Raw genomic sequence first — 12,805 nt, 5'->3', positions numbered from 1 at the left:
TACGACAATATCCAAGTTCTGTCTGTGTGACAGCGGCAAAGAGTTGGGAAATGGGAATTAGCAGAGGGTATTTTTGGCAGCAATTTGGTGAAATACCCGCCGTCGGGATCATGACGATCCATCTCAGTCTATTGAGATTTGTGTTTTATTTATTTCAGGAGGAAGCTGGTCGCAAGAGGAGGTAGGACATGCTTTTGACTGAAACAATGTATGTTTTTATAGTACAGCTCAAAAAAACATCTAATGCCCAGTTTCTAACCAGCTGTTAAATATTTGCAGGGTTAGTGATGAAACCAAACCAATGTTGGTGGTATATGGGGCTTTTCTCATTGAAAAGTATGATTGCAACTTACACTACAAAATAGAATTGAGCGTAGCATCTGATATCAAACAAGGTAAAACTTCGCAGGGGACAGACTCCTGACCGACATACATTACAAACCCACTGACTCACATGGCTATCTGGACTACACGTCTTCCCACCCTGCCCCCTGTAAAGACTCCATCCCCTACGCCGCATCTGTTCCCAGGATGAGACATTTCATACCAGGGCATCGGAAATGTCCTCGTTCTTCAGGGAACGGGGATTCCCCTCCGCCACCATAGATGAGGCTCACACCAGGGTCTCATCCATACCCCGTAACACTGCTCTCTCTCCCCATCCCCGTACTCGCAACAAGGGCAGAGTCCCTCTGGTCCTCACCTTTCACCCCACCAGCCGGCAAATACAACACATAATCCTCCGCCATTTCCGCCACCTCCAACGTGACCCCACCACTCGCCACATCTTCCCATCTCCCCCCATGTCTGCCTTCCGCAAAGACCGCTCCCTCCGCAACTCCCTCGTCAATTCTTCCCTTCCCTCCTGCACCACCCCCTCCCCGGGCACTTTCCGTTGCAACCGCAAGAAATGCAACACCTGTCCCTTCACCTCCCCCCTCAACTCCATTCAAGGTCCCAAGCAGTCGTTCCAGGTGCGACAAAGGTTCACCTGTTTCTCCTCCAACCTCATCTACTGCATCCGCTGCTCTAGATGTCAGCTGATTTACATCGGGGAGACCAAGCGTAGGTTGGGCGATCGTTTTGCCGAACACCTCCGCTCAGTCCGCTATAAACTACCTGAACTCCCGGTGGCTCAGCACTTCAACTCCCCCTCCCATTCCCAATCCGACCTCTCTGTCCTGGGTCTCCTCCATTGCCAGAGTGAGCAACAGCGGAAATTGGAGGAACAGCACCTCATATTCCGTCTGGGGACCTTGCGTCCCTATGGCATTAACATTGAATTCTCCCAATTTTGCTAGACCTTCCTGTCTCCTCCCCTTCCTTAACCCTCTAGCTGTCTCCTCCCACCCTCCCATCCGCCCGCCCTCGGGCTCCTCCTCCTCCTCCCCCTCCCCTTTTCCTTCTTCCTTCCCCCCCCCACCCCCCATCAGTCTGAAGAAGGGTTTCGGCCCGAAACGTCGCCTATTTCCTTCGCTCCATAGATGCTGCTGCACCCGCTGAGTTTACCCAGCAATTTTGTGTACCTAAGGTAAAACTAATACCTTTTCCATTGTTCTTTTTTAAAACATCTTTATGCAATACTTATATGTGAAGATTAATGGTATTAATGGACTCTGGGGAAGTATCACAGAACCAGAGAGTGAAGTTTGTTTGCACTTGAACAAATCCTGGAGAATAGGTTTGCTGTGCTGGGTGAAATTGCGTAGACTAGGCCTGCATACTTGAGAGTTCAGGTGTATTAGAGGAAATCTCAGTGAAACACACATAGTACTTACAGGGCTCAGTGGGCTGGATGCAGGGAAGATGTTTACCCTGTCTGAGCGGGCCTGGAGCCAGCGGAAACCCTCTCAGAATGTGAGCTGCACCATTTAGGACAGAGATAAGTAGACTTTACTGCATGCTGAGACTAGGCAACCTTTAGAATTCACTGCACACCCGGTGGCTGTGCATAATCAGTCATTCAATGCTCTTGGAGCCAGAGAGCCATGGTTGTACATTACAGAATCAGGCCCTTCAGCCCATCACGTCCATGTCCACCTTTTTTCCTAGCCACACAAATCCTATTTGCCCACATTAGAGCCGTATTATTCTACACCTCGTTTGCTAAATCGCAATGTCTCTTAGATGTACTGGTTACATCTGATTCCACCACATCCTCTGGCAAAATATTCCAGGTATTAACTTTTTGTGCGTCCTCCAGTATTGATATCCCTGCATGACAATAAGGTTTCGATGATCTAGCCTATATCCTGCTGCAGACTTTGACAGACTTTCTTGCTATTCACAACATTACCCGTTCTCCACAATCTTAGTAGTCACACCTCCTACATTCACAACCAAGCCATGAAAACATAAAATAAACAGCAATGGTTGCTGCACCGATCTCTGCTGCACTCCAGCAGTCACAGACCCTCCAGGCAGAAAAATCATCCTTCAACCACCACCTTCTACTTCCAACCACTAAACCAATTGTGGGTCCATTTTACCAACTTGTCTTTGAACCCACCTGCCTTCGCTTTCTGGACCAGCCTTGCATGCAAAACATTGTCAAGTCCCTCAGTGAAGTTCATATATTGCTTCACAATGAGATTATAGTGTTCTTGGTTGTACAGACGCATCAAACCACCCTCCACTAAAGAAAGCAAGTATATAGCAGTAGATTGCCTCACCTGTCCAGTCCCCTCCCGTTCAGTATGATCACGGCAACTCCACCACACATCTGTCTTCACTAAGGAGGACACAAACAATCTCCCTGATATAGTAGTGGCCATAGGATCTGGGGTGCCAGAGAAACTGAAGGAAATCCACATTAGGCAGGAAATGGTGTTGGATAGACAGATGGGACTGAAGGCTGATAAATCCCCAGGCCCTGATGGTCTGAATCCCATGGAAGTGACACTAGAAAACGTGGATGCATTGGTGATAATTTTCAAATGTTCTATAGATTCAGGATCAGTTCCTGCGGATTGGAGGGTAGCTAATTTTATCCCACTTCTTAAGAAAGGCGGGAGAGAGAAAACAGGGAATTATAGACCAGTTAGCCTGATATCGGTGGTGGGGAAGATGCTGGAGTCAATTATAAAAGATGAGATAGCCGAACATTTGGATAGCAGTAACAGGATCGGTCCGAGTCAGTATGGATTTACAAAGGGGAAATCATGCTTGACTAATCTTCTGGAATTTTTTGAAGATGTAACTAGGAAAATGGACAAGAGAGAGCCAGTGGGTGTGGTGTACCTGGACTTCCAGAAAGCATTTGATAAGGTCCCATTTAGGAGATTAGTGGGCAAAATTAGGGCACATGGTATTGGGGGTAGAGTGCTGACATGGTTAGAGAAGTGGTTGGCAGAAAGGAAACAATGAGTAGGGATTAACGCGTCCCTTTCAGAATGGCAGGCAGTGACTAGTGGGGTACCGCAAGGCTCGGTGCTGGGACCGCAGCTATTCACAATATACATCAATGATTTGGATGAAAGGATTCAAAATAACATTAGCAAATTTGCAGATGACACAAAGCTGGGTGGAAGTGTGAACTGTGAGGAGGATGCTATGAGAATGCAGGGTGACTTGGACAGGTTGGGGGAGTGGGCAGATGCACGGCAGATGAAGTTTAATGTGGATAAATGTGAGGTTATCAACTTTGGTAGCAAAAACAGGAAGGCAGATTACTTTCTAAATGGCGTCAAGTTGGGAAAAGGGGAAGTACAACGGGATCTGGGGGTCCTTGTACATCAGTCTATGAAAGTAAGCATGCAGTAACAGCAGGCAGTGAAGAAAGCGAATGGCTTGTTGTCCTTTATAACAAGAGGAATCGAATATAGGCGCAAAGAGGTCCTTCTGCAGTTGTACAGGGCCCTAGTGAGACCACACCTAGAGTATTGTGTGCAATTTTGGTCCCTTAATTTGAGGAAGGACATTCTTGCTATTGAGGGAGTGCAGCGTAGGGTTACAAGGTTAATTCCCGGGATGGTGGGACTGTCATATGCTGAGAGAATGGAGCAGCTGGGTTGTACACTCTGGAGTTTAGATGGATGAGAAGGGATCTCATTGAAACATATAAGATTGTTAAGGACTTGGACACGCTAGAGGCAGGAAACATGTTCCCGATATTGGGGGGGGGTCCAGAACCAGGGGCCACAGTTTAAGAATAAGGAGTAAGCCATTTAGAACGGAGATGAGGAAACACTTTATCTCTTAGAGAGTGGCGAGTGTGGAATTTTCTGCCTCGGAGGGCGGTGGAGGCAGGTTCACTGGCTAGATAGGGCTCTTAAAAATAGCGGAATCGGGGGATATGGGTAGAAGGCAGGAACGGGTTACTGATTGGGGATGATCAGCCATGATCATATTAAATGGCGGTGCTGGCTCAAAGGGCCGAATGGCCTACTCCTACACCTATTGTCTATCTCTACATGCTCATTAACCATCTGTATTTACCACTCACACCAGTCTCCTCATCTGCCAATCATAGAAACATAGAAACATAGAAATTAGGTGCAGGAGTAGGCCATTCGGCCCTTCGAGCTTGCACCGCCATTCAATATGATTATGGCTGATCATCCAACTCAATATCCCGTACCTGCCTTCTCTCCATACCCTCTGATCCCCTTAGCCACAAGGGCCACATCTAACTCCCTCTTAAATATAGCCAATGAACTGGCCTCGACTACCCTCTGTGGCAGGGAGTTCCAGAGATTCACCACTCTCTGTGTGAAAAAAGTTCTTCTCATCTCGGTTTTAAAGGATTTCCCCCTTATCCTTAAGCTGTGACCCCTTGTCCTGGACATCGGGAGCAATCTTCCTGCATCTAGCCTGTCCAACCCCTTAAGAATTTTGTAAGTTTCTATAAGATCCCCTCTCAATCTCCTAAATTCTAGAGAGTATAAACCAAGTCTATCCAGTCTTTCTTCATAAGACAGTCCTGACATCCCAGGAATCAGTCTGGTGAACCTTCTCTGCACTCCCTCTATGGCAATAATGTCCTTCCTCAGATTTGGAGACCAAAACTGTACGCAATACTCCAGGTGTGGTCTCACCAAGACCCTGTACAACTGCAGTAGAACCTCCCTGCTCCTATACTCAAATCCTTTTGCTATGAAAGCTAACATACCATTCGCTTTCTTCACTGCCTGCTGCACCTGCATGCCCACTTTCAATGACTGGTGTACCATGACACCCAGGTCTCGCTGCATCTCCCCTTTTCCTAGTCGGCCACCATTTAGATAATAGTCTGCTTTCCTGTTTTTGCCACCAAAATGGATAACCTCACATTTATCCACATTATACTGCATCTGCCAAACATTTGCCCACTCACCCAGCCTATCCAAGTCACCTTGCAGTCTCCTAGCATCCTCCTCACAGCTAACACTGCCCCCCAGCTTAGTGTCATCCGCAAACTTGGAGATATTGCCTTCAATTCCCTCATCCAGATCATTAATATATATTGTAAATAGCTGGGGTCCCAGCACTGAGCCTTGCGGTACCCCACTAGTCACTGCCTGCCATTGTGAAAAGGACCCGTTTACTCCTACTCTTTGCTTCCTGTTTGCCAGCCAGTTCTCTATCCACATCAATACTGAACCCCCAATGCCGTGTGCTTTAAGTTTGTAAACTAATCTCTTATGTGGGACCTTGTCGAAAGCCTTCTGGAAGTCCAGATACACCACATCCACTGGTTCTCCCCTATCCACGCTACTAGTTACATCCTCGCAAAATTCTATAAGATTCGTCAGACATGATTTACCTTTTGTAAATCCATGCTGACTTTGTCCAATGATTTCACCACTTTCCAAATGTGCTGCTATCCCATCTTTAATAACTGACTCTAGCAGTTTCCCCACTACCGATGTTAGACTAACTGGTCTGTAATTCCCCGTTTTCTCTCTCCCTCCCTTCTTAAATCTGCCTCTCCCTCCCCAGCAACTGGCAAGATATTGGAATACCCGCTTCATTTCTCCATTTTCACCCGCAATGTCCCGTTCATCCTGACTTTCCGCGTTCGTTTTCCCCGTCCGCATGCCTCGCCCCCTCCCCTTCCCGATAACCCGCAGAATTTCCGCTCTCCTGCCCGCTTGAGAAACACCGGGGAAAATGTGTGTGTCCATCCGATGTTGTTGTGGGTGAAGGGTTCGGTTGTCCGCCCGTCTGTGCCTGAGGCCGAGCGGCTTCTCCCCGGGACCGCACTGCCCGAGTCTCCCCCCCCCCCTCCCAACCCCTGGGGACTCTCTGACTCTCTTCTTCTCCCCCCAGTCTCCGTCACCCTGGATGTAGAAACAGCGCATCCGGAGCTCGAAGTGTTTGAGGATCGGAAGAGGGTGAGACGGATCCGGACCCAGAGGTGTCTCCCTGACACCGGGAAGAGGTTTACATCCAGTCCGTGTGTGCTGGGATCAGAAGGATTCACATCGGGGTGACATTACTGGGAGGTGGAGGTGGCGGGGAATCGGTACTGGAGTCTGGGAGTCGCCACAGAGTCTGTGGAGAGGAAGAGAGGGGTCAAACTGACCCCGGAGACTGGGGTCTGGAGCATCGGGCGGCGACAGGGTGACGTGTTTGATGCATTCACCTCCCCTCCACCCCGTCTCCCCGCCCGTCCCATCCCCGGGAGGGTGGCAGTTTATCTCAGTAACGAGTCCGGGACAGTTTCATTTTACGACGCGGACACCAAGTCCCATCTCCACACCTTCACTGAGAAGATGCAGGTGGTTGCTGGAGGTTGCAGGTAGGGAGACTGACAAAAACCTCAGGGAACCGCACGGAAACCTTGGGTGGGGCGCAAAGTCTCCAGAGGTTTCCGTTCAGGTTTCCTAAGTGGGACAGGGGCATAAGTCTCTTTGAAGAGCAGCCACGAATGGCAACTGAAATGCAGGAGTCAATTTGTAGACAGAAACACACAAAAGGAGTTTAAAAACATGCTATACAGTGCAAAGCGATTTGGGTTTATTTCAATTGTAGTATTAGAAGCACCAAGCACATTATTCAAATAAACACAATCTTTCTATTCAGTTCTTGTGAATGTTACTGGTGATGCGAATTATCCAAATTCAACATCAGGGTATTAAGTGTATGTTGTATTAATCTACAAACCTACAATATTGTAAGTGGTTAAGAAGTTTTTAAGATGGAACTGCAGAAGCTGGAAAATCGAAGGTACACAAAAATGCTGGAGAAATGCAGCGGGTGCAGCAGCATCTATGGAGCGAAGGAGATAGGCAACGTTTCGGGCCAAAACCCTTAGGCTAAATCCAAGTTTAAATGATCTATCACACCATGTGGGGGGGGGGGGGGATATAAAATGACCCTATCTGCTGACCTATGACCTATAAATGAACAATTATCTGCTGCCTTGGGTCTACCATACACGCTAAATGGACCTTTGGGCCCATCTAGGTTAGCCTAGATATTAAAGATACCAGTTAAAACCAGGTTTAGATGGCCAATTACAGCTTTGGAAATACAAAATCACCCATTGCCTTGGTCCTACCAGATTCCCCAAATAGTCCCTTAATTGCCTAACTGGGGGGAGTTGAGGGTTTGATAGGCACAAGGCATCCACCCCCCCCCCCCCCCCTCTCCACCCCCTCTCTCCCCACTTCACCCACCCACCCCCCCCCCTCTTCCCCCCCACCTCTCTATCGCTTTCTCTGCCTCGGGGAGGGGGTAGAGGGGGAGGGGGTAGAGGCAGCAGCTACCAGTCATGGAGCACAAGCCTCCCCATCGGGCACCGGGCCCAAGCTAGGCTGCCGGCGTCGTGGACCAGAGCGAGGACCGCAGTGCTCGGAGGACTGAAAAACAGCAGAGGGCTGGCAGGGCACTCACCAGCGTGACAGTCTACAAATCCGTCAGTTTCACCACCTCCAACGTGACCCCACCACTGGCCACATCTTCCCATCTCCCCACATGTCTGCCTTCCGCAAAGACCGCTCCCTCCATAACTAAAAATGTTAATCTATTCTTAAGAAATTGAAAGATGTTTAGATCTGGTAATTGAATTATGTAATTAGCTAGAATTAGGTAACTAACTAATTATATGCTTTAATTTCAAGTCATCTAAGTAAGATTGTTTCATATTTCTTTCAGAATGCTTCAATCTATAATAACTGAAATTTTATTTTAGTTCTCTTAATTTTTAAGAAAGTTATGGCCATTTGACTGTCCTCGATCACAGCTTTTGTGTTAAGTCAATGGAAAAGCAATAGGGAACAAGATGCTAATTTCCGAGTATGAAAATGGCCACATATTCTTATAGAAACTTACAAATTCTTAAGGGGTTCGACAGGCTAGATGCAGGAAGATTATTCCCAATGTTGGGGAAGTCCAGAACTAGGGGTCACAGTTTAAGGATAAGAGGGAAGTCTTTTAGGACCGAGATGAGGAAATCATTTTTTACGCAGAGAGTGGTGAATCTGTAGAATTCTCTGCCACAGAAGGTAGTTGAGGCCAGTTCATTGGCTATATTTAAGATATGGCCCTTGTGGCTAAAGGGATCAGGGGGTATGGAGAGAAGGCAGGGATGGGATACTGAGTTGGAATGGTCAGCCATGATCATATCGAATGGCGGTGCAGGCTCGAAGGGCTGAATGGCCTACTCCTGCACCTATTTTCTATGTTTTTATGTCCATGTTTCTATGACTTTTTTTAATACTGAAGATATGAAAGTGAATTAAGTGGCAAATTAAACTTATTTTTATGCTTTGTCTGATGGGATAAATTGCAGACTTGATTTTTTATATCTCAAAAATTTGTAACATTGCTTGATGGGGGCATGCACATTGAATTCTCCCAATTTTGTTAGCCCTTGCGTCTCCTCCCCTTCCTACCTCTCCTTCAGCCCTCTGGCTGTCTCCTCCTCCTTTTCCCGCTATTCTCCCCGCCCCCCACCAGTCTGAAGAAGTGTTTCGGCCTGAAACGTTGCCCATTTCATTCGCTGCATAGATGCTGCTGCACCCGCTGAGTTTCTCCAGCATTTTTGTGCACCTTCGATTTTCCAGCATCTGCAGTTCCTTCTGAAACAAATAACATTCACCTGCCGCATGGAGTCAGTCGCATACTGGTGGGACAGGCCTCGTAAACACTGCCTCGTTAACCTGCCGTCACTCATGCGCGCGCTCCAGTTAAAGCTCCATTCACAAAATCCTTTGTTCTCTCTGACATCCCCGGCCCGCCCACTGACGCGTGATTGGTCGGCCCAGATCTGGATGGCCCGCCCCCTTAAGCGTGATTGGTCGGCTGAGATCACTATGATCCGCTCCCGGATGCGTGATTGGCCGGCTGAGATCATGATGTCCCGCCTACTGTCGCGTGATTGGTCGGCCCAGACCGGGATAGCCCGGGATAGACAAACAACCAAACAAACTATAAACACAATCATAAACACACACATATTATTTTACATATTAAATATTGGAAGGAAAAACGTTCAGTAAAGTTAGTCCCTGGTGAGATAGGAGTTTACAGTCCGAATGGCCTCTGGGAAGAAACTCCTTCTCAACCTCTCCATTGGCTATTTCCATGCCTGTCCTGTCCCGCTGAGTTATAGACCCAGAGACAGACAAAACAAACAACCGTGCAAGCTATTCATTCACACATGGTCAGTATCTGTACATTTAATAGTGTTATTTATTCATGCGGCGACTTCGACTTCTGTACATTCATCACCTATCGTTCCAGAGAGTACTCGTGGAAAAACGTTAAAACGCGTGCAAAGGTTGTAATTTGTCTGTACACAAAAATGCTGGAGAAACTCAGCGGATGCACATGCAGCAGCATCTATGCAGCGAAGGAAATGGGTAACATTTCAGGCTGAAACAATTCTTCAGACTGGTGGGGGGGCGGGGAGAATAAAGGAAAAAGGAGGAGGAGACAGCCAGAGGCGAAACTATCGCCAAGCCTACGCTTGGTCTCAGACTCTGCACCAAAGATCTTATAGCGGAGCTCTAAGATCTTTGCTCTGCACAATAACATCACTTCAATACCAGACACTGCAATGAAGAAGGTGTCTAGTCCCGAAACGTCACCCATTCCATCTCTCCAGAGATTATACTTGTCCCGCTGAGTTACTCCAGCTTTTTGTGTCTATCTGCAGTTCCTTCTTATACGCTCGATTTTTGTTTAATAATCTCATGTGTAAACTTGAATTTAATGATTCAATTATACTCTATTGTCACGTGTACCTCGTGACTGTGGGATTATTTACTTTTGCATGCAATCCGGTAAAATACAGACCTCGCCTCCTCCATGGCCAGAGTGAGTCCCACCGCAAATTGGAGGAGCAGCACCTCATATTTCACTTGCGTAGTTTGCACCCCAGCGGTATGAACATTGACTTCTCCAATTTCAGGTAGTCCTTGCTGTCTCCCAGCTCTCTCACATCCCACTGTCTCCGCCTCCTCCTTTCTTCTTCCCGCCCCCTCCCCCACCCCCATACCAGTCTGGAGAAGGGTGATAACATCACTTCAATACCAGACACAATAACATCACTTCAATACCAGGCACTGTAATGAAGAAGGGGTCTCGACCCTAAACGTCACCCATTCCTTCCCTCCAGAGATGCTGCCTCACCCGCTGAGTTTCTCCAGCATTTTTGTCTACCTTCGATTTTTCCAGCATCTGCAGTTCTTTCTCAAACAATCATACTCTATTGTGTTCAAAATGGAACTGCAGATGCTGGAATATCGAAGGTACACAAAATTGTGGGGAAACTCAGCGGGTGCAGCAGCATCTATGGAGCGAAGGAAATAGGCGACGTTTCGGGCCGAAACCCTTCTTCAGACTGAAATCTTTTGTGTTAAGTCTGAAGAAGGGTTTCGGCCCGAAACGTCGCCTATTTCCTTCGCTCCATAGATGCTGCTGCACCCGCTGAGTTTCCCCAGCAATTTTGTGTACCAATCATACTCTATTGTTCAATGTACCTCGGATCAGTGAAATGCCTTGTTTTTGCCAGCAATCCGGTAAAAAACAGATCTGACCTGGGCGGTAATGTGGGCGCCGACTAGGTTGCGAGAAGTTCAGTCTATATTTTCCCCGCAGCGGTGAACCAGGCCCCGCCGCACCAGGCAGCAGGCGCCCCCGCGTCGGGTCCCCCTTCGTTCTCGGCTGCCCCCCGCCGGGTTGCTCTCGGCTTGGAATGATTCAGGGCTATTTTCCCAGCGTGGAAAAGTCAATGACGGGACGCCATAGATTTTAACACAGTAGGGGGATCTTTCAAGGAGATGTGCGGGGCATGTTTTATTACGCAGGGTATTGGGTGCCTGGAACGCGCCGCTGGAGTGGTGGTCGAGGCACATACGGAGGAGGCATTCCAGTCTGATGTGGCCTGAAGGAACTGTTCTGATTCTATGTGGCCGTCAACAAAACCGTCAGGTTCATCAGAGCTCCCATTCTCAGCTCCTTACCCTCAACCATTAGATTCTTGAACCGACCTGCAATGCCTGCGTTTGGCCCACATACCTCTAACCTGTCCTAGCCATGTACCTGTCTAAATGCTTCTGAAACGTTACGATAGTGCCCATCTCATCTACCTCCTCCAGCAGCTCATTCCATACACCCACCACCCATTGTGTGAACAAAGTTACCCCTCAGGTTCCTATTCAACCTTTCCAACCTTACCTTAAACCTATGTCCTCTGGTACTTGATTCCCCTCCTCTGGGCAAGAGGCTCTTTGCGGCTACCCAATTTGTTCCTCTCATGATTTTTTTACATCTCTTCTAAGATCATCCCTCATCATGGAAAAGCAGCCAACATAATCAAATACTTGTCCCACCCCGGTCATTCCTTCTTCTCACTGTTCTTGTCGGGCAGAAGGTACAGAATCTTGAAAGCGCGTACTACCAGTCTCAGGAACAGCCTCCTCCCCTCTGTTATCAGGCTTCTGAATGGTCCTTCCATAAGCTAGACATTGTGTGTTGAAGGGCCTGTTCCTGTGCAGTATTGATGACGACTTGTTTTCTCTGTTGAGCGGCAGTGCAAGGTTGATTTTCTGACCAGAGTGGAGCTTACTTTACTTTAGAGATACAGCATGGAAGTAGGCCCTTCGGCCCACCGAGTCCACATCGACCATCGATCACCAATTAACACTTGGTCTCTGTTATCCCACCTTCCCGTTCACTCCCAACATACTTGGGGCAATTTACAGAGGGCCAATTACCCTACAAACCCGCATGTCCTTTGAATGTGGGAGAAAACTGGAGCACCCGGAGGAAACCCACGCGGTCACCGGGAGAATGTGCACGTTCCGAACATTGAACATGGTCAGGATCGAACCCGGGTCTCTGGCCCCGTGAGGCAGTGGGGCAATCGGCTGCTCCATATTACCTCAGAAATATTAACCCTTCCCTTTCCAGATACTGTACACTGCCCGACCTGCTGAATGCCGACAACGTTTTCTGTTTTTTTGTTGGCATTTTATGGTCAGACTCACGTTCCAATCACCCATTTAACTGGAAAAACTTTAGTTTAAGGGAATGAAATTTACCCGAAGCTGATTACAAATGACATCGGCTTTCTGGTCAGGGCTGTGATTGACGGGGCTGAGCTCCGCCTCCCCTCAGCCGTGCCCCGCCCCTTTCATTGATTGTTCCACAGCTCCGGGCTCCCCCGGGTCCTAAAGCCCGTCCACACGTTGTTGTCCAGCCTCACTGACCTCCTCTGGCAGCTTGTTCCATTTCCCCACGACCTTCTGTGTGAAAATATTGTTCCTCAGGTTCCGATTAAATCTTGCACCTCTCACCACAAACCTGTGTCCTCTAGTTCTCGACTCCACTACTCCGGGTAAAAGACTGTGCATTCACCCTATCCATTCACCTC

General features: G+C 48.1%; 2 protein-coding genes and 1 long non-coding RNA gene across 4 annotated transcripts in view; 2 read left to right on the top strand and 1 right to left on the bottom strand.

Moving 5' to 3' along the window:
- Positions 1-337, top strand: part of LOC116989858 (nuclear factor 7, brain-like) — a 28,191-nt gene extending 27,854 nt beyond the window's left edge. Inside the window, exon 4 of one of the 2 annotated variants that reach the window (XM_033047428.1) lies at positions 280-337. In XM_033047428.1, the coding sequence (XP_032903319.1) occupies positions 280-285 (6 nt within the window). In that variant the 3' untranslated portion in view covers positions 286-337. The other variant, XM_033047427.1, reaches the window with a different exon arrangement.
- The window catches only part of LOC116989884, a 144,457-nt gene extending 135,307 nt beyond the window's left edge, over positions 1-9,150 (bottom strand). The window contains exons 1-2 of the long non-coding RNA XR_004416361.1: positions 9,026-9,150; positions 2,673-2,779 (exon numbers count right to left, since the gene is read on the bottom strand). This is a non-coding gene — a long non-coding RNA (uncharacterized LOC116989884). The remainder of the gene's footprint in view (positions 1-2,672; positions 2,780-9,025) is intronic.
- The window catches only part of LOC116989957, a 551,502-nt gene that overhangs the window by 468,683 nt on the left and 70,014 nt on the right, over positions 1-12,805 (top strand). The gene's annotated exons all lie outside the window — the stretch shown is intronic.

The sequence above is a fragment of the Amblyraja radiata genome, chromosome 30 (assembly GCF_010909765.2).
Source record: "Amblyraja radiata isolate CabotCenter1 chromosome 30, sAmbRad1.1.pri, whole genome shotgun sequence".
In the NCBI taxonomy this organism is placed as follows: Eukaryota; Metazoa; Chordata; class Chondrichthyes; order Rajiformes; family Rajidae; genus Amblyraja; species Amblyraja radiata.
The sequence above is the reverse complement of the archived record's forward strand: the minus strand, read 5'-3'. Positions and strand labels throughout refer to the sequence as shown.